The 22,619-nt window shown below is 36.5% G+C and overlaps 1 protein-coding gene across 3 annotated transcripts in view; it reads left to right on the top strand.

Moving 5' to 3' along the window:
* Positions 1-22,619, top strand: part of VWA8 (von Willebrand factor A domain containing 8) — a 417,525-nt gene that overhangs the window by 193,933 nt on the left and 200,973 nt on the right. For all 3 annotated transcript variants that reach the window (XM_028526305.2, XM_036011319.1, XM_036011320.1), the window contains one exon: positions 93-169. In XM_028526305.2, the coding sequence (XP_028382106.1) occupies positions 93-169 (77 nt within the window). The remainder of the gene's footprint in view (positions 1-92; positions 170-22,619) is intronic.

The following is a 22,619-nucleotide window of genomic DNA, read 5'->3' as shown; positions in this document are numbered from 1 at the left end:
TCTGAGGAAATACTGTTGATTAAAATTTTTTTTCTTGTTTGGTTTACCTCCAGACAATTTCATTTTGTTTAATGCTTTCTGTGTAATTACAGGGTGTAGGAAAAAATAAGATTGTTGACAGATTTCTTCACCTGCTCAATAGACCCCGAGAATATATCCAACTGCACAGGTAAGAGGAAAGACCCACAGCCTCTTAAGATCCGGTTTAATCATTTATTTTTACCTTGGTACAATTTAAAAATACTTTTCTAAAGGCTCATTTTATAAACCAGTTTCATTTCTGTTCCTCCTGCTCTTATCTCTTCTCTCTTTAAAAGGTAATAAAATCATGCAAAATTTATTTTTAAAGTGACTAATGCTTTATAAACTTAAACTAATAGATATTTTGTGGACAGGGAGTGATGAACATTATATTCTAGGAACAGATGTTATCAACATAATGGTTCTTAAATTAGAAGAAAAATATGTAGAGGCTAATGCTACTCTAAAAGGAAGCTAAAATAGCTCACAAGGAGAAACAATACACTATGTATCTGTTATGAGATAAGGAACTCAAAAATATGGAAGAAGTAAGTTAATAGGGTGTTTTTTTCCTTCCTTAAAAGCATTTTGTGTATTATCTAAATTAGTGTGGTCAGAATGCTGGGATGCAGGGACACTTTTTAATCAAATAGATTTTCTAGACATGGATTGTTTTTAGATTTATCAGTGAGCCTATTTCAAATCTTATAAAAATAAAATATAAGCAGGTTGGAGGAGGAGAGAAGAGGAGTAAGAGGGGAAGGAGGGAAGAAGAGAGAGAGAAACTAAGGAATATGCCAAGCAATCAGGAACTTAAAACTAGATTAAATTGTTAATGGTTTAATACCTGGAGATAAAAAATACTGTGTAGTCAAAAGAATATTGGATTGAATTATAAGAATTGTTTTCTGGTTTGGGTCTTTTCACTAAATAATTATGTGCTTTTGAAAAAAAATTGTGGGTGAAAAGAAGGCAAAGTTAGTAGGCCAAAAGAGAAGAGAACCAGAGTAAAGCTGAAGGATTGTCAAAACCTCCCTTTGGAATTTATACCTCCACCTATGAAGGAGTAACTGGTACCATATTAGCCCTGACACAGTAAAGACTCACAAACAGTAGAAAAAGAACAACTACCAGGAGTAGCTATGAGCTGAACAACCACCCACATGGTTCGACTTCCACATGGTTAGGAGTCTTCATTAAATAATCCTGGTATTCAGAAGATATGCTATGAAGTCCGTGCTTTAGAAGTAGGACCCATGTATCCCTAGAATAAAAACTACTCTACACCCCACCCAGAACATTTTTTTAAAGTAAGCCTTGAAAAAGCAAGGATATTTTCTATTTAACATTATGTAGAAGTTTTTCTCATATAAAATGACTTTTGTTTTTTTCTCATATAAAATTAACTGTAGCTTAAAAAACTTAACCTCAAGTGAAGGAAGACTATAAAATCTAGACATGCAACAACATAGTATTCATAATGTCAGGCATTCAGTGGAAGATTGCTAGGTATACAAAGAAGGAAGAAAATGCTTAATAGAAATAGACCCTAAAATTATAGTTAATGGAATTAGCAGACAAGGACTATAATATGTTGCCATGAATATGTTCAAGGATTTAGACTTTAAACTTCTTCCAAATGGTTAAGATGAATCTATGAAAAAACTGTGACTAACTTATGAGGTCTGTCCAGAAAGTATCCATCCATGTACTATGAAAAATAGAGACATTTATTGAAGAGGAACAAGTTACAAGAAACATTGTACATGGGAAAATGAGACCTTAGTCCTCTTCAAAAGAGGTACCTTTGGACCTCACACAGTTCTCCCAGTTGCCATCACCTGCCCCATTGTATTTTCTTAAATCTCATCAACAGGCTGAAATCTTTTCCCTTTCAAAGATGATTTTAGTTTTGGGAAAAGCCAGAAGTCACAGGATGCCAAATCTGGGCTCTAGAGGAGGTTGAATCACCTGGGTGATTTGATGTTTTGCAAAAAAACCTCTGCATGAGGCTGCCAATCACCAGTTGCCCTGTATCTGGCCTTCTGAATTATCAGAATGCTTTCCACAGAAGAATATTCAAGCTTAATGGAAAATTTGATGCAGATTCATTTTTCTATTCACTCAGTCATTTTGTATCCAACAACCACACAGTACACATACTCACTCAATGGCATCTACCACCTTCACTGACTAGTACAGTGAAGTTGTCATTGTTCATGCATGTGCATTCCAGTCCATTCTCTTTGGCTGCCAGGTTACATCAATGCTGTGTAAACCATTTTCTTTATATTAATGGTTGGTTTTTTTTCTGGACAGACCTCATATACTTAATGGTGAAAAACTAAGTGCTTTCCTCCTATGTTTCTGGAAAAGACAAGGATATTTAGAATTATGCTGGAGGTCCTTGCCAGTGCAATAAGACAAGAAAAGGTAATGAATGGTATGCATACTGAAATGGAAGAAGTAAAAAACTGTTTCTTTTTAGAGATGACATGTTGTATGTATAGAAAATCCTAAGAAATGTACAAAAAAAATCAGAACTAATATGTGAGTTGACCAGGGTCATGGGATACCAACTTAATGTGAAAAAATGAAATGGACAATAGGTAATAAAAATTCTTAAATATTATTTACAATACCATAGAAACATGAAATACTTAGGAATAAATTTAACAGCATATGTGCAAATTTTAATTTGCCAATTTTAATAGGGCACATTAAAGTCATTTCAACTCTTAAATTTCTGTAAGTCACCTGTACAGTTCCAGGAAATAGGCACCCTTTCTAGCCTATTCCCATAACTTCTCATGATTCTTTTTTGTATTAATGATGCCTTATATAAACCTATGAGTTTCAAGTCACCACTTTTTAAAAAAAACTTACTATATTAAATTAGATTTCAAAATGATGGCAGAGTAGGTGGAAGCTTCATTCACCTCTTCCCAGGACCAACCTGGAATTACAACTACATTACAGAACAATCATTCTGAATAACCAACTGAAAACTAGCTGAAGAGGAGTCTTATAACCAAGAATTTTTAGAAGAAGCCACATTGGAACTGGTAGGAAGGGTACAAATGCAAAAAAGTCTGGCCCTGCTCCTACAGGAGGTGACTAAGGTGCCAGAGGGATATCTCAGCTATAGAGGGTTCCTCCTGAGCAGTGCGAGGCCTAAACCCCAAGCCACATTCCCTAGCCCAGAGCTTCAGAGTGGGAGAAAAATGCCCACATAACATCTAGCTATGAAAAGCAGTAGGGCTTCTGTTCACCAGAAAGAGATAGGAGTCCACTAGAGATATAGGCACCCTTTTAAAGGGACAACACATAAAATTTTATTCATAATAACTCTTCCAGGGCTCCAGTGGAGGGAGAGCAGAGGTGACTAGAGTTACATTAGGAAAGTCTGGCATTTGTGGCTCTGGAGTGAGACCTTGGGATATAGCTACCAGGATCCCTGTGCTGAGTTATTCTCCAATACCACAAATGCCAACTTTCTTGGATGGAGCACTCCCCTTCCTGAGAGAAAGCGGTTGCCTTACCCACTAGACTTCTCTCACTTACCCTTTGGAGCATATGCCCCCCTGAGGAGTCAGCTGCCATGGCCAAGGTGTACAGGTTTGGGCAGACTCAGGGGTATCAGTGACTAAATTGTCTAGCTTTGGGCCATCCCCACTTTCCCATGAACCTGACTAACACACTGCTCTTATTGTGTTAGATCTGTCATTGATCTGTCAGAGCCACTCTCCCAGCTTCTGGTAGACCCACCCTCCATGTTCTGATGGCCTCACACACCTTACTCCTAGTGATTCCCCCCTACTGAAGTCAGGACAAATTCCAGTACAGACTAAGACCTGTGGTTCTGGGGAGGGGTTATATCCACCACCTACCACCTTTCCTGAGTCTTGGAATCTCCACCTAATAGGTTGTCTACTAGCCCCATACTCCTGACTCCACCAGAGGCTTTTTCACTGAGCCTTACAGGCAGCAGGAAATCAAGGCAACCAGAAGCAGATATCAAGGTGCCTTGGGATTTTTGCTGACCTGCCCCGGGGCTGGTGCTGGTAAAAGGCAGATTTTGTATGCAGCTTGGTCCTTTCTGTGCACACCCAATCCTAGCACAGGCAGCCACAAACTGAGTGTCTTTTGGCTCCAAACAGGTTGCCAAGGACCAGGCACAGATAGCATCTGACATTGGTCCAGCACCAGTTTTGCTCCCAAGGGGTCCAGAACCTATACAAACAGTTGCCAGATTCAGATAACATCATAGCAGGATCCAGTAGGCTCCAAAAGCAACAAATCCAAAAGGAGATCTAGGCAGGCACCAAACCCTGGTGAGATGAATTCTGCTTTGTTTGGTCAACACCTGCATAGCAGTTCACACACCATGGTTGGGGTTGAGCTTCACAGTTAGCCAGCCTGAAGGTTGATTCCATGTGAGATTGGGCCAATAGCAAGAAGACTCAATTACAACAGGAGGTCCCACATAACTCACACAAAGAGACATTCCTGGAGCACCCAGTCAGGTGATCAAGGAGACTGCACCACTGGGTCCCACAGGACACCTACTACATAAGGCCACCCCATGAAGACTGGGACTCATAGTAGATTTATCTAATACATAGAAACAAATACAAAGCAGCAGCAAGCTTGAGGAAACAAAGAAACAGGCCCCAAATGAAAGAACAGGAGAAATCTGCAAAAGAAGAGCCAAATAAAATGTAGGCAAGCAATTTATCAGATATAAAGTTCAAAGTAATGACTATAAGGATGCTCAAGGAACTTAGTAAGAAATACAAGAGCATGAAAAAGGACACAGAAACCTTAAAAAAAGAGTCACTCAGAAATGAAGAATACAATATCTGACATCAAGAATACACTAGGAGGACAAACAGTAGGTTGGATGAAGGAGAGGATCAAATCAGCAATTTGGAAGAGAAGAGAAAAGAAAATACACAATCAGAGCAGGAAAAAGAGAGAAGAATTAAAAAGAATGAGGATGGTTTAAGAGATCTTGAGGACAATATGAAGCAAAACAGCATCTGCATCATCAGAAGGAAAAGAGAGAGAGCAAGGAATCAAGAACTTATTTGAAGAAATAATGACATAATAATTTCCTAACCTAATGAAGGAAGAGGACACATGAGTCGAGGAAGCTAGGAAGGCCCAAACAAGATGAACTCAAAGAGGCCCACACCAAGACACATCATATTTAAATGGTAAAGGTTAAAGACAAAGAGAAGAATCTTAAAAGCTGCAAGAGAAAGACAGTTACCTACAAAGGAGCTCCCATAAGAATGTCAACTGATTTCTCAAAATAAAGATTTCATACCAGAAGGGATTGGCATGAAATATTCAAAGTGGTGAAAAGCAAGGACCTACAACCAAGACTATATTATTTAGCAAGGCTGTCATCTAAAAATGAAGGCAAAATAAAGAGCTTCCCAGATGAGAAAAAGCTAAAGGAGTTTTTTACCACTATACCAGTGTTACTAAAAGTAAAGTAAAGGGCCTGTTTAAAAAATAAAGAGGGAAAAAAGAGGAACATAGTTAAAATAATAGAATGGCAATAAATACATACCTATCAATAATCAATTTTAATGAAAATGGCTTAAATGCTGCAATCAAAAACATAAGTAGCTGAGTAAATAAGAAAGTATGACCCATATATAGGCTGTCAACAAGAGACCCACCTCAGAACAAAAGAAACAGTCTAAAAGTAAAGTGAAGGAAAAAGATATCTCATGCAAGTGGAATGAAAAAAAAAAAGAAAGCTGGGGTAGCCACACTTATATCTGACAATATAGACTTTAAAACAAGGCTATATAGTAAGAGACAAAGAAGGTCACTACATAATGATAAAGGGAGCAATCCAACAAGATGATACAACCCTTGTAAAGATTTACACACCCAACATATGACCACCTAAACATGTAAAGCAAATTTTTGTAGACATAGAGGGAGAGATTGACAGTAATACAGTCAGTGGTGGATTTTAACACTCCTTTGATATTAATGGGTAAAACTATCAGACTGAAAATCAACAAGGAAACTGGCTTTAAATGACACATGAGAACATATGGATTTAATTGATATCTTCAGTGTTTCCTCCAAAACAGCAGAATATACATTCTTTTCAATTGCGCATAGAACATTTTCTAGAATAGACTACATGTTAGGACACAAAACAAATCTCAATAAATCTATGAAGATTAAAATCATGTCGAGCATCTTCTCTGACTATGATGGTATAAAACTGAAAATCACAAGAAAAAACTGAAAAACACACACAAAGACATGGAGACTAAATAACATGTTACTGAATGATGAATGGGTTGACACTGAGGTCAATGAAGAAATCAAAAGATAGCTTAAAACAAATGGAAATGAGAACACAACAACCCAAAATCTGTGGGACACTGGGAAAGCAGTCTTCAGAGGGAAATCCACAGCATTAAAGTCCTACCTCAAGAAACCAGAATATTCTCAAAGAGCCTAACTTTACACTTAAAAAAAAACTTGAAAAAGAGCAACAAACAAAGCCCAAAAGGAGTAGAGGGAAGAAAGTAATAAAGATCAGAGCAGAAATAAAAGAATATTAAGAAATACAAAAGATCAATATAATGAAGAGCTGGTTCTCTAAACATATAAACAAGTTTGACAGACCTTTAACCAGACTCATCAAGAAAGAGATGACCCAAGTAAATAAAATCATTTTTATGAAAGAGAAGCAACAACTGACTCTAAAGAAATCGAAAGGATTGTAAGAAAAGATTACAAAAACAATACATCAACAAAGTAGACAAATGAAAGCAATTGATAAATTCCTAGAACTGAATCAGGAAGAAACAGAGAATTTGAATAGACAGATTATAACTAGTGAAATCAAAACAGTAATCAGAACATTCCCAATAGCAACAACAAAAAAGTCCTGAACTGGATGACTTCACAGGTCAATTTTACCAAATATTCAAAGAACTAACACCCTTCCTTTTCAAATTATATCAAAAAATTCAAGAGGAGGGAAGACTCCCACACTCATTTTATGAGGCCAGTATTATTTTCCTTCCAAAACTAGATACTACAAGAAAGAACATTATGCGCCATATCCCTGATAACCATAGATACTAAAATCTTCACCAAAATATTAGCAAACCAGATCCAGCCGTATATTAAAAAGGTCATACACCATGATTAATTGGGATTTATTCCAGGAATGCAAGGTTTGTACAATGTCCTAAATCAATAAATGTGGTACACCACATAAAGAAAATGAGGGATATAAAACACATGATCATATCAATAGAAACAGAAACAGCACTTGATAAAATACAGCACTCATTTATGATAAAAACTCTCAGCAAAGTAAAAATAGAGGGAACATACTTCAATGTAATAAAGGCCATATATGACAGACCCACAGCCAACATCATACTCAGTGGGCAAAAACTACAAGCATTTCCCTTAAGGTTGGGACCAAAACAAAGATGACCACTCTTTTGAACATAGTACTGGAAGTCCTGCAACAGCAATCAGACAAGAAGAAGAAATAAAATGTATCCAGATTGGAAAAGAAGTAAAAATGTCATTTTATGTAGATGACATGATATTGTATATAGAGAACCCTAACAAAAAACTAGTAGAACTGATAAACGAATTCAGTAAATTAGCAGGATACAAAGTAAGTATTCAGAAATCAGTTGCACTTTTATGCACCAATAATGAACCGTCAGAAAGAGAACCTAAGAAAACAATCAGATTGCTTTAAAGAAAATATCTAGTAATAAATTTAACCAAGGATGTAAAGGAACTATGTTTGGAAACATTGGAGAAGATACAGATAAATGGACTCCTGTATTTTGTTCATGGATAGGAAGAATTAACATCATTAAAATACCCCTACAACCCAAAGCAATCTACAGATTTAATGCAATTCCTATCAACATACCAATGGTGTCTTTTACAAACTAGAACAAATATTCCAAAAATTTATATGGAACCACAAAAGATGCCAAATAGCCACAGAAATCTTCAGAAAGAAAAATAAAGTTGTGGGCTGGGTCTCCAGTTTGGGGCAGGCAAGAGGCTACTTGATATATTTCCTGCACATTGATGTTACTCTCCCTCTCGTTCTCCTTCCCATCCCCTCTCTCTAAAAATAAATAAAATCCTTTTTTAAAAAGTATAGATTAGAGATATCATGCCCTACTTTCTACCTAGAATGTCTTTTATACCACCCTTTTGTTGTAAAATAACAAGTGATCTATATACAGTAAAGAATTTCATTTATATTTGTGGTACTTTATATCTGTGGTAATTCTGACATTGGCGACATAAATGTATAGATATCTTACTTATGAAAAACTTTCTAAATTCAAAATGTAATAACAATTTTAAAACTATATTCTTGTTTTTGTTTTTGCACACATTGATTGCAAAATCAATTGCTTTTTAATATTATTAATAGTATACAAAAAAATCTATTCAGTTTAACTGGAACCCTAGGTATCTCTGTTTGGCATATTTGATATTTATTATGTGAAGTTGGCTGTAAAAGTCTCCATTTCTATTTAAAATATCACATTAAAGAATTTCATTAATTAGTCTAACATTCCCATTAGTTTCAATGTGGCAAGTTTTTCCTTTATTATATACACCATTAGGGCTGTATTTGCTATAAAGTTTAGGCCCATCATATTGCTTGAAGGGAAAGATTATTTTTAAAGACATAAAAATAGCAGTTGATAAAATGTTTATACTTCTCTTATCTACGGGTGACCTACTTAAGGTCTTTACTTTATTTATTTTAGATTCCTTTTAATGGATTTGGATGTTATCATCTAAATAATCAGTCATGCTCAATTTAGTTTATGGATGTCATTCCAACAAATTAGTTATGAACCATTCAAAATATAACTTTGATAATTAAAACCATTGTCAAACATACATAATGGTCATCTTATCATAATCAAATCTCAAAAATAAGTAAACCAGGCAATTCATGTCATTAGTTAAAATCAAGATGTTGTCCTAAGAGTAAGATTTATGTAATTTAAAAGATTAATGAAAACAAGCCTAAGCACATTCAAGAAAATTGCAGCCATATCAAGCATTTTCTCCAACTAGAAGGGACTGAAACTAGAAACCAACCCAAGGAAAAAACTCAAAAACACTCAAACTCATGGAGATTGAATAACATGCTATTACACAATGAATGGGTAAAGAATGAGGTTAGGGAAGAAATCAAAAAGTTTCTGAAACAAATGAAAATGGACTCAAAACAATCCAAAATTTATGGGACACAGCAAAGGCAGTCCCAAAAGAGAAGTTCATAGCTTTACAGGCCTACCTAAAAAAGATAGGGACATTTCAAATAAACAGCCTAACCCTACACCTACAAGAACTCAGGAAGAACAACAAAGACAGCCCAGAGCAAGTAGAAGGAAAGAAATAACCAAGATCAGAGCAGAATTAAATGGCGTAGAGACTAAAAGCACAATTCTAAGTATAAATAAATCCAAGAGCCGGTTCTTTGAAAAGATGAACAAAATTGACAAGTCTTTATGCATACTCATCAAGAAAATAAGAGAGAGGACCCAAATAAACACAATCAGAGATGAAAGAGGAGAGATTACAACTGATGCCACAGAAATACAAAGGATTATAAGAAATTACTAAGAAGAACTGTATGACAAGGAATTTGAACCTGGATGAAATGGACAAGTGTCTAAAAAAATGTAATCTTCCAAAACTGAATGGAGAAGAAGCAGAAAGCCTGAACAGATCAATAACAGCTGATGAGAGTGAAGCAGTAATCAAAAAGCTTCTGACACACCAAAGCTCTGGACCAGATGGTTTCATAGGAGAATTTTACAAAGCATTTAAGGAAGAGCTAACCCCTGTCCTTCACAGATTATTCCAAAAAATTCAAGAAGATGGAAGACTTCCAAATTCTTTTTATGAAGCCAGCATCATCCTAATCCCCAAACCACATAAAGACATAACAAAAAGAAAATTTTCAGGCCAATATTGCTGATGAACATAGACACTAAAATCCTCAACAAAATATTGGCAAACCGCATCCATAAAAATAATCATACACTATGATCAAGTGGGATTCATCCCAGGGATGCAAGGATGGTCCAGTATTCAAGAATCAATAAACATAATATATCACATAAACAAAACAAAAGACAAAAATCAGGGGAAAAGGGGAAGGGTTTACAGGAAGAAGTATAAAGGACACATGGATAAAAACTAGGAGTGGGTAGAAGTGGGAGGGAGGAGGGGAGGGCTGGGGGGCAGGTTTGGATGGGAGTAAAAGATAGAAAATTGTACTGCAACAACAATTAAAATTATATATATATATTTAAAAAGTAAAAATAAAAATAAAATTAAAAATAATAAAATCTTACCCCAGGCAATGCAAGAAACTTTGGGGAAAAAAATCACATGATCATATCAATAGATGCAGAAAAAGCATTTGATAAAGTACAGCACCCATTTATGATAAAAACACTCAGCAAAGTAGGAATAAAGGGAGTATTCTTCAACACAATAAAGGCCATATATAAGAATCCTACAGCCGTCATCACACACAATGGGCAAAAACTTAGAGCTTTACCACTAAGATCAGGAACAAGACAAGGATGCCCGCTTTCACCACTTCTATTCAACATAGTATTGGAAGTCCTAGCCACAGCAATAAGACAAGAAAAAGAAATAAAAGGCATCCAATTTAGAAAGGAGGAAGCAAAACTGTCATTGTTTGGAGATGACATGATAGTGTACATAGAAAACCCTATAAACTCCACCAAAAAACTACTCGACCTAATAAGTGAATCTGGCAAACAATGGGTTAAAAGTCAATATTCAGAAATCAGGGGAATTTCTGTACACCAGCAATGAAATATCAGAAACATAAATCAGGGAAAAAATCCTATTTGATATAGCAACAGGAAAAATAAAGTACTTAGGAATAAACCTAACCAAGGAGGTAAAAGACCTGTACTCAGAAAACTATACAACACTGATGAAAGAAATTAAGGAAGACACAAACAAATGGAAACATGTACCATGTACATAGATTGGAAGAATTAACATCATCAAAATGTCCATACTACCCAAAGCAATTTATAGATACGATCCCTATTAAAATACTAATGACATATTTCACAGATATAGAACAAACATTTCAGAAACTTATATGGAACCATAAACAACCCTGAATAGCTGCAGCAATTTTGAGAAAGAAAAAGTAGGAGGCATCATAATACCTGATATCAAACTGTATTACAAGAACACTGTCATCAGAACAACCTGGTGCTGGCATAAGAACAGACTCGTAGACCAATGGAAAAGAACAGAAAACCCAGAAATAAACCCAAGTCTCTATGGTCAATTAATATTTGACAAAGAGGGAAGAAGCATAAAATGGAGTAAAAATAGCCTATTCAACAAATGGTGTTCGGAGAGCTAGATAGCTACATGCAAAAAAATGAAACTCAATCACCAACTTACACTATACACAAAAATAAATTCAAGGTGGATGGAAGACTTAAACATAAGTCATGATACCATAAAAGTCCTAGAGAAAAACATAGGCAGGAAAATCTCAGGCATTCCACACAGCAGTATCTTCGTTGATATTTCCCCTAAAGCAAGGGACATAAAGGATGAACACATGGGACCTCATCAAATTAAAGAGCTTCTGCATGGCTAAAGAAAACAGCATTAAAATGAAAAGAGAACCAAGTATATGGGAAAACATATTTGCCAATGATAACTTGGACAAGGGTTTGATCTCCAAAATATATAGAGAACTCACATGTCTTCACTCCAAGAAGACAAACAACCCAACTGAAAAATGGGCAAAAGATTTGAACAGACACTTCTCCAAGAAGGACATACAGAGGGCCCAGAGACATATGAAAAGATGCCCAGCATCACTAGCCTTCAAAGAGATCCAAAAATTAAATTAAAACCACAAATGAGATATTACTTCACACAGGTCAGAATGGCCATCATAAACAAATCAACAAACAAGTATTGCAGAGGATGTGGAGAAAAGGGAACCCTATTGCACTGTTGATGGGAATGCAGACTGGTACAGCCACTGTGGAAAGCAGTATGGAATTTCCTCAGAAAACTAAAAATGGAAGTGCCTTTTGACCCAGCAATTTCACTGCTGGATTATATCCTAAGACCACTGAAACACCAATTCAAAAGAATCTATGCACCTCAATGTTCATAACAGCACAATTTACAACAGCCAAATGCTGGAAGCAACCTAAGTGCCCATCAGGAAATGAGTGGATCAGAAAACTATGGTACATTTACATGATGGAATACTATGCAGCAGAGAGAAAGAAGGAGCTCCTACCCTTTGCAAAGCATGGATGGATCTGGAAAGCATTATGCTGAGTGAAATAAGCCAGGTGGTGAGAGATAAACACCCTATGATCTCACCTTTAACCAGAACATAATCAACAAAAGAAAAAAGCAAGCAAAATATAACTAAAGACCTCAAAAATAAGAACAATCTGACAGTTACCAGATGGGGTTGGGGAGGGGATAATGGGGGGATGAGTTTTTAGGAACTACTGTAAAGGACACATGGACAAAACCAAAACGTGAGAGTGGAAGCAAGTGAGGGAGGTGGGTTTGGATGGAGTGGGTGGTGTGGTGGGAGGAAAATGTAGACAACTGTAATTGAACAACAATAAACTAATTTTAAAAAAATGATTAATGGATATAATTACTTGTGCTATATATTTGAAACAGAATACAGAGAGACTACAGAGACTCATGAAGAGAAGAGAGACTACATGGCTCACGTTTGTAAATGCATTACTTACTTGTTTTTCCACAATTTTATGTTAATTTGACATTAAAGAGGACACTTGACATGTCAACTTCTAGAGCAGTATTTATTTCTTGGATAAAAGTACACTTCTGTGATAAAATTAGAGTTATCCTAGGTTTGAAATCCTTATGGGACTAGATATTTTTGCATTTAGTACCCTTCCTATATGAACTTGAAGGCACAGGTTCAGTCATTAGCATGTTCTGTGTTCTTAAGTTATTTTTCTGATAGTGGTGCCCATTGTAAATATGGAGTCTCCGAGTCCCCCAGTAGAGACCCAACTTTTTCTTCCAGTGAGATTTTTGTTCTTGTATGCTCAACTTATTCCAGACTGGACCATTGTCTGTCCTGTTCATAAGTTTTGAGTTTGTATCCATGACTGTCTTTATTCTTCCACCTAAAATGCATTTTATTTCTCCCCTAATTCTTTAAGATTGGCTGACTTCTATATGGAAGCTTGTTATTCTGGGTATAACTGTTCCCTTCTCTGAAACTTTATGAGACTAAATTTGTACCATTGTGATAAAAACAATATGAATTTTAGACATCAGATTGTATTTTTATTATTAACTTTTATGCGGCCTTGAACTCCTTGAGTCCTAATTTCGTTTCTTACCAAATTGAAATTTGAGGATAGGGTAGTTTTGAAAATTAAATGAGAGAATGTTTGCAAAGGATGAACCACAGTGTTTGGCACATTTTAGGCACCTAAATTTTTAGGGAAACAAATAAATACTAGTTTCTTGCCACCCAGTTTTCTTGTCTCATTCTGATTTGTGTATAGTTCATTTCATATCTTATTTCCATCCTCTTCCCTTTCTCTAGTTGTACCTCCCCAACTAAACAGGGAACTTTTTGAGGGCAGAAGTCTGGCTTATTTGTTATATATTAATTCATTTGTCTAATCTGTATTTATTAAATTCCAGTGTTTTGCCAGTGGTTGTTTTAGGTACTGATCATTATAGATGATGATATTGATCTTGATGTAGAGGTGCTTGCTTGCTTTCTAGTGGGTGAGAATCCATCAACATTTATAATACAGTGTTATGTATCAATTATGCGAGAGATATGTGTAGGTAATATGGGAATCTTCTGAGCATATCTATGTGTTGTGGTGGAGGGTGCCTGGAGAAGGTGGTACTGAAACTGATTCCTAAGGGATAAGTAGGAGTGTTCTAAGTGTGGAACAGAGAGAGGGGCATTACGCTAACTGAAAACAGGCTATCTAAACACCAGGAAGTGAGTCAGCTTGCTGCAGCATGGGTTGTATATGCATAGATGCAAAAGGAAGGTATGGGCCTTATAGGGACTTCATAGGCCCTGCTAATGTTGGATTTTATCCAGAATGCAATGTGATGGAGTTAAAACAAGAAAGATTATTATGACTAGAGTCGGTAGGTAAATCAGAGTCAAATGAGACTTGAATCACAGAGAATGCTACGAGGGGATTACAATAATCCAGATAAAATTTTGGGGGTGAACAAATATATTGGCAGTGAGAATGGAAAGAAAAGACACATTTCAGATAGGTTTAAGTAATTTTAGAAAACTTCGTAACTATATGAAGGGTGAGGAACGTACTTTGTGTGGTTGCCAGTACACACAGGATTTCCGATATGTATTTGTTGAAATGACTTGATATGTGCTAATTCCATCTGGACCTTTCAGTTTAAGCTTCCCTATGATCAGTCCTCCCTGTCTAGAGGCACTGATAGTTGTTTTAGAATTGAGTGAGGTCCCTTATATACAAATATATGACCTGTGACTGCACTATGTAAGTATTCTAACCTTGAGCTGTTTAAAATATTGCATTGTGGATGGTGATTGTTATAACACTTGCTTTCCCCTTCCATATTTTATATACTTTGTAAAATCAAATGAGATAAAATGAAGAATGAAGTGTACAAGTATAACATTGACCTTCATCAGATCAAATATCCTGGAGTGAATGCTGACAAGCTTTAAAAAGCATGGCATAATTCAATATACAAATCTTTCCTCAGGCTGAAGAAAACTGAATGTGACAGTATAAAATTTTCACGAAGTCCCAGAGGTCAGAGATAAATTGGTAGAAAATAGGAAAACTAAAAGTTTTTCTGAACTCTCATGGAAAAAATCATTATTGAGCCATCAAAACATCCTTAGCACTGATAAGAGCAGTAGAGAACTGGAGGCATGCCAGCTGCTAGCCAGCACCTCTGGGCTATTCCTTCTCTTTCCTCTTTTCCAGTATGAATTTGAAAAGTCTATTTTAGAAACATTTTCATCCATAGTTAGACAGTAGCTTTCCCTTCCACTGTCTCTGTTTTACTAAATGAATTGTGATAGTACCTCTAACTTACCCATGTGTATTTTTAGGTTTGTAATAATTTTTTACTGTTTTCTTGATGATTTCCAAATCCATTTCAGTTTCTGTATTATTTTTTGTGGCATCTGTAGGGTTTTCTGTATAAAGAAGCATGCCATCTGCAAAAAATGACAATTTTACTTCTTTATTTCCAATTGGGTTGCCTTTTATTTCTTTCTATTGCCTGACTACTCTGGCTAGGACTTTTAGTACTATGTTGAATAACAGTGCTAAGAGCAGGCATCCTAGCCTTGTTCCTGACCTTAGGGGAGATTTTAGTGATGAGTCCTTTAGTCAATACCTCATTAGAGTCCTAGCCATGTGGTAAGACTGTTGGTCAGCCAGTTCTTACATTCTATATTTCAGTCTATGTATAAAGGCTTGATTTTTAAAATTCTAGCATTATTATAGCCCTAGCTGAGTGGCTCGGTTGGAGCATCATACTGTGCACCATCCCTGGTCAGGGCACGTCCAGGAGGCAACCAGTTGATGTTTGTCTCTCACATTGCTATTCTTTTTTCTCTTTCCCTTCCTCTCTCTCTAAAATCAACAACTATATCTGTGGGCGAGGATTAAAAAAAAAAACATTCTAGCATTACAGTTCTAATCCTTGCCCAGCGTGACCCCAAGGTCTTTCCTTTGGCCAGTTAGTCCATATTTTTCCATTTTTCAAGAGTAATAGCCTTATTAAATTTCATTTTCTGCTTTCTTGACCACTTCTCCAGATTAATGACACATATTCTGTGTTGTGTTATCAGTAAATTTAATAGCTCTATTGTCTGTTCTGTCACCCAAGTAACTCATAAAAACATAAACCAAAGTATTTCCTGTGGTCTTTTCCATGATGTTCCTCTCAGGCTGACACTGCTTCAGTCTTTTCAGTGCACCCAACCAGGTAGATGTAGGTGAAAAGATTGGTGAGCCAGACCTGCAGATAGACTCCTGGAACTGGAGACAAGGAGGATTCTCTAGGATTCTTTTTTATTTTTATTTCTTAAATCACAAGTTAAGCCCTGGCTGGTGTAGCTCAGTGGATTGAGCACGGGCTGCAAACCAAAGTGTCACAGGTTTGATTCCCAGTCAGGGTACATGCCTGGATTGCAGGCCATGACCCCCAGTAACCGCACATTGATGTTTCTCTCTCTCTCTCTTTCTCCTTCCATCCCCTCTCTAAAAATAAATAAAATCTTTTAAAAAATCACAAGTTAAACAAGCTTAAGAACCCCGATGCAATGTATAAACTGGTAAAACTGGTTTTCCCTCAGTTTTGCTATATCCTTGTATTTTTTAGTTGAGAAAAACTTCAGAAATCCAAAAAAGTAAATAAAAATAAATAACACATGTCAAATTTAATTACTTGGATTTAACAACTGTTAATATTTTTTCAAATTTGATTATACTCTTTTTTGCAGAAATAGAATACTTCATATAATGGTTACTGAAGTTCCCTGTACCCACCACCTCCGATCTAATTTCCTCTTTTTCACATCAGTCACTATTGTCACTGTAGTTTCTAACCTTTCAGCCTTTGGGGTATTTTTAAACTTGTAAAGCAAATTTTTGTTAAGAAAATTATCATTTCTCACTGACTTCCACTATAAAATCAGCGATATTCTGATGGAGAGAGGGATTTAAAAACAGTCCTCAGTTGTAATGAAAATAAAAATAAAATCTGTCTTATAGTTGTTTCGGTGTCAGGTTATGTTAACATGCTTCATGTCATGTCTCAACCACTCCAACCTGCTTGTCTCTCTTGTCCTCTCTGGTCAGCATCAGCTATGGGTTTTTTTTTTTTTTTTTTATCATTATTTACTCCCCCATACCTTCTTCCACCACCATGCCCCAACCCCCGCAATAACTACACTGTTTCTTACAGAATCCTTAGGTAAGCAGATAGAGAGATGTATTCTGGACCAGCGCCATATACTTCCCAGCAATCTTTTTATTTATTAAAATCTAAAAAGAAATTGTGGAGCTTTATAAAGTTCTGTTCCTTATAAGTGATACAGATAATGCTGTAGCCAGACTCCTCAGGTGTTAGCAACAGTGACAACATGAGCAGAAGGGGATGGCATGAGGTACGTACATTCAGTGGGTTGATTTGTGTCTTAATGGGGTTGCTCAGTTCGTCGTAGCTCTGCTAAGTAATTTCTGTTAACTGAAATACAGCTGTGATGTCTGGTGCAAGAAGAATTAAGAACATTGCTTAAAAGTCTAAGAATTGTTTCTATATTTAACTTCATTTATTCATCCAAACTATCAACAGATATCTAGGTTGGGCACTCTAGAAGCAGAACCAGAAATGGAAATATTTGTGTAAGTGACTTTAGAGGGAGAGCCTTTAGGTGAAACTTATAGGGAAGTAAAGGAATCAGGATAAGCCTATGGAAAAGAGGTGGTTTTAGTTGAAGCTTGACCTTAGTCTCTTCACAGGGAGCTGTAGAGTGTGACTGGCACTACCCAGTTATCCTACCTGGAAGTAAGAACAATAGCCTTTTTTGCTCCTGTATCATTAAGTCATTGGTTAAGGACTGCCCTCTAGGAGAGGGGTTAGGGGAGCCTCTGATCTTCCTGGCATTTCTAGGTAAGGTAGTTCCCATTGGTGGAGGACAATTTTCTAGAAAATGGTATAGCTATGGGCTTCCAGAAGTCAGCACTGCAGTAGCTGGGGGATGGGTGCATTTTTTGGTAAAGGAAATCAGGGTGGGGCACCAACAGCATTTACTACAACACAGCTTTATTGAATTCCTACTGATCAGTCCTAGCACTGTCTGGGCCTTGAGAAAAACAATGATGAACAAGACAGACAAGGTCATTACTATTGGGAAGCTTTCTTTCTAATAGTAATGAGGAAGTATGCAATAAACAAGTAATTCAGTAAACAGAAAAATATCAATGCTGTAATAGAAATGGTATGATATAAAATTTTTTAAAGGTTAATGTGATAGGAAGTAAATGGGGGACTAGTTGGGAAACAGAACTCAGAAACGTTATGTTTGGCAGCGATGAGTACCTTCATAATTGTCATGCAATTTGTAGCAAGGTTTTATGGCCTTTTAACAGCTTTGTGCGTTCTGGAGACCCAGTGCATGAATTGACCCAATGTAGGGTGAACCCATAAACGATTACAGATTGCAGTGACTAGAGAGAGAACTGGGACTAGTGGTAGTTTTGAATAGGACTCTAACTACCACAGAAGGTGCCAGGCCTAGTGTCACACCCAGGAGGAACAGTGTTACCAGGTATACTGTGTGGTAATCAGGAAGTGAAGGGAAAACAGGTAGCAATATATGAGGCTATATTTGTCATAAATCCCCAAGTAGGAGCTTTATTACCTCTCTGAGCATGACCAAAGTCAACTGTGTCATTCCCTGATTAGAAGAAGAAACCAGGAACTGAGCAGAGCTGAACCTGTAGCTAGGTGAAACTGAATAAGCTGGGGGCGGGGTGGGGGGGAGCAAGAAGCAGGACAGGCTTTCTAATCTGTAATAACAAAGGTGTCTCATATTATACACATGTGCACACGGATATACATTCTGAATGTGATTTTTTTTTACCAGCTCTCAGTGGCAGTTGTATATAATTGACTATCATTTTCCACCAGTAAAAATTCTGCTGCTGTATTTTTGGATGCCATTACTAATACTTAAGGATTCAAAACAAAGCATTGCCATGAAGAAGTAGAAAGTAGTCTTGCACAAAGTGCTATAGGATATCCCCATGTAGCATTTTATGATGTAGCATAAAAACAAGACCCTTAAAGTAAAGCTAGAATTATTGTAATATTTTATAGTGAGATAACAACTCACCATAAACTCTTTTAACTATAGTCTCAATTATAGTCCTATTGTATTTAAAAGATCTGTCAAACCTACACATTTGTCTTTTAAAAAGTCAAGAGTTTACAATTTGTTGATTCCTCTGTGTGTTAAATGGCTGCCAGAGAGATGCCATATAACAGATATTTTAAAAATTAAAAACAAATTTTTAATTTAATCTTTCGAGGTAAAGGCCATGCTTTAGCCGTAAGGGAGAAAATAACTCCTTTAAAAAATCTCTGGAGAGAACATTTTTAAATCAAGTGTTTATAAGTATTTTAATTGCAAAAATATTGTGGCTGAAAATAATGTGTGTTACTTTATGATATTACAATATAATAAAAATATGTATTTGGCCTTTGTCTTTATTCCTGGCACAAGAGCTTCTGAAACCCTTGCCATTTCCTGAGTTTTTTTAGTGTCTTTTGATATAATATTTGATTTTCATTTCCAGGTCTATGACCCATGGAACCTCTGTAGTGATAAGAGAGTCTTTCTATTAGGTATTTAGGGGACTCTAAGGCTCCTAGATAGCTTCAGAATGGGGACAGCTTGCCAGAGGAACCAACTGTGCAATTAGAGGGTTGGAACTTTCAGCCCCACCCACCCCCTGATTCCCCACCTCTGGGAAAGAGAGGAGACCACTGAAGATTAAATTATGGAACCTAGAATGGAGTCATGGGAACAGGGTGTTTTCTGTTGTTTTTTTTTTAATATAGATACATCAGAAGTATGGGAGACCTAGGACTTGTAATTGGCCTCTGAAGCGGGGGCAGTTTTGTGGGAATGAACCCTTAATCTGTGGGATGTGCACTAACTCCTTTGGGTAGTTAGTGTGAGAATTGAATTGACTTCTAGGGTGCCTCACTGGTGTCTGCAGAGAATTAGGGAATTGCTGAGTGTGGAATACCCTCAGAAGTATGGTGTCCGAAGTATGAACTGTAGAAATAGATTATACATACCTAAAATGCCTCATGTCTGCACACTAAAGCAGTTTGAAATACAATTTTCTAACATGTTTAAAAATTTTATAAATGAAGAGTTTCAGTGACCCATTTGTTCAAAATGTAAAATGTGGCATTATCTAATTAGTTTGCAAAATCACTGTTTGATAACAGGAAAGATGGAAATTCCCAAATGTAAATGTAATAAAAACCTTTGTATGTTTGATGAAATGTTGAGCTATAGGGAGCACAGTCAAATATCATGCTTCTTCTGTTTAGATCTGTATTTCTTTGTGAACTCTTTTTTGGCTATAGTAGCCATTAAAATAAGCATAAAGATAAACTGAATTTAGGACTAGACCTTTAATCACAGAAACAATAAAGTATATCAGTCACATTGGTCTCTCCAAAAAACTTTCTGTAATTTTTAATGAGAACCAAAAGTTTTTTGTATTATTATTAACAAAATCTAAAACTGTCTTTATGTATTGTTTTCATCTTCAGCTCATTTTTTATTTTTATTTTTCTATATTTTAGAATGTATCTTCTCAAAAGAAAACTCTTTTATTGATAGTATGTTTAGAGCCACTAGCCTGGAACAGGCTGGGTTGTTGTACATGTCATTCTTCATCACAGTTTCATGCTCCCACGTCTGTCTCCTTTTCCAGACAGTGAGCTCTCCTTCAGGGCAGGGCTATGTCTTTGAACTGTCTTCTTCCAGCATCATGTCTGGAATACAGTGGATGTTCAGTACACATTCAGTAAACAATTGAATTAGTACATCCTTCCCATCCATCTTGGGACGTCCAGTAAGAGTGTGCTGTCCCTGAAAAGCATAGGTGATTGGTCTTCCACTTCCCTGAAGTGAAAGTCAGACCCTTGAGTGTGATATTTAAGAAAATCATACATTCTGACTCATCCTATCCGGGCCCACTCCCCTGCAGGCTCTATGTCACAGGTGGCAAACACCAGGCCCGCTGGCTGAATGCAGCCCTCCTCCACCTTGTTTCTACCTGGTGGCAGTGCCAAGATCTCGCTTAACTGTTAAGGAGTAGTTACACTTATACGATCCTAAAATTATATTCAGCCCTTTGAAGGCAACCGTGAGGCTGATGTGGCCGCTGGTGGAAATGCATTTGACACCCCTGCTCTATGTATTGTAGACATTCTCCGTGTTCCCAGCTTCTCTTGTACCTCCAAACTTCCACGTGTTTTTCTGTCCCTCTGTCTCGGGCACCTTCAACCCATCCCTGCCAATTAAAACCATTTTCAGTCAGTGACACCTGGTTCTCTTCAGTCAGAATTAATTGCCTTCTCCTCTGTCCCCACTGAACTTTTAAAAAATTTCTATGATAACCCTTATCACCTTCAAACATGAATTATATTTAATTTTCTTACATGTGTCATGTGAGCTTGAGAGTAGATTCTATGAATTATTTATATTATAGCACTTCATGCTTTATAATCCACTTTAGCTTTAGCAATGTATATTTGTTTAATATACTCAGGTGTTATTCATTTTTAAGGCAAACATTTGTTGTGTTCCTAGAAGGTATGAGGCATGCTAATAAGCACTAAGGTGATATACCCCTCATCTGTAGATAGTATACCTTCAGTTAGTATGAACAACTAAAATGTTTCTTAGGTGTAAAATACTTTATATGGAACAATTACTTCAACTGGGAGGCCAGAAGTGAGCAAAAGGAATGCTTCAAAGAGGAGAGACCACATTTGAGCTGAGCCTTTAAGGAACAAAGGCAGGAGAAGGGAAGAGAAAACCTTACAGAAGAGGGACACACAAGGATGCACAGTGCTTTAAGGAACTGCCAGTTACTCATTATGGCCTCAGGGTGAATAACTGAAGTGGGTGACTAGAATGTATCTTTCAGCAGACATTATTGAACACCTTTTGGGTTGGCCAAAAAGTTCGCTTGATTTTTTTCCAAAAGATGGCTCTAGTAGAACTTAGTTGTCTTTAACTTCTTTCAAAACAATTTTGTTAGATTGTATTGTGACAGCTGTCCTATCAGGGTGCATTTAAAAAAACTTATCAAAATTGGTAAATTTTTGTGTAGCCATTTTAATATAGAAGATGGAAAAAATGCAACATTTTTTGGCATATTATGCTTCATTATTTCAAGAAAGGTGAAAACACTACTGAAATCCAAAAAAAGTTTGTGCAGTGTGTGGAGAAGGTGTTGTGACTGAATGTGTCAGAAGTGGTTTACAAAGTGGAGATTTTTTACTGGACGATGCTGCATGGGGTAGACCAGTTGAAATTCATAGTAATCAAATCGAGACATTAATTGAGAACAAGCAATATTATACCACATGCCAACATACTCAAAATTAATGAAGTTATTGGTAAAAATGAAAAATATATTTTTTATTTTATGGAATAAAAACTATATGGACTTTTTGGCTAACCCAATATTATATGGTGGTCACTTTTCTAAGCATGAGTGATTACATCAGGAACAAAAGAGCTAAAACCCCAGCCTTCATGTTCATATTCTAGTTGCTGATAAGAGTCAGAGACAGAGACAGAGAGATAGGATATGCAATACAACAGTTAGTGTCAAATGCCATGGGAAAAAATAAAACAGGAAAGGGGGCAGGTGTAG

The sequence above is a fragment of the Phyllostomus discolor genome, chromosome 11 (genome assembly GCF_004126475.2).
Source record: "Phyllostomus discolor isolate MPI-MPIP mPhyDis1 chromosome 11, mPhyDis1.pri.v3, whole genome shotgun sequence".
Classification (NCBI taxonomy): Eukaryota; Metazoa; Chordata; class Mammalia; order Chiroptera; family Phyllostomidae; genus Phyllostomus; species Phyllostomus discolor.
Note: the sequence above shows the minus strand (reverse complement) of the source record. Positions and strands in the feature narration are given on the sequence as shown.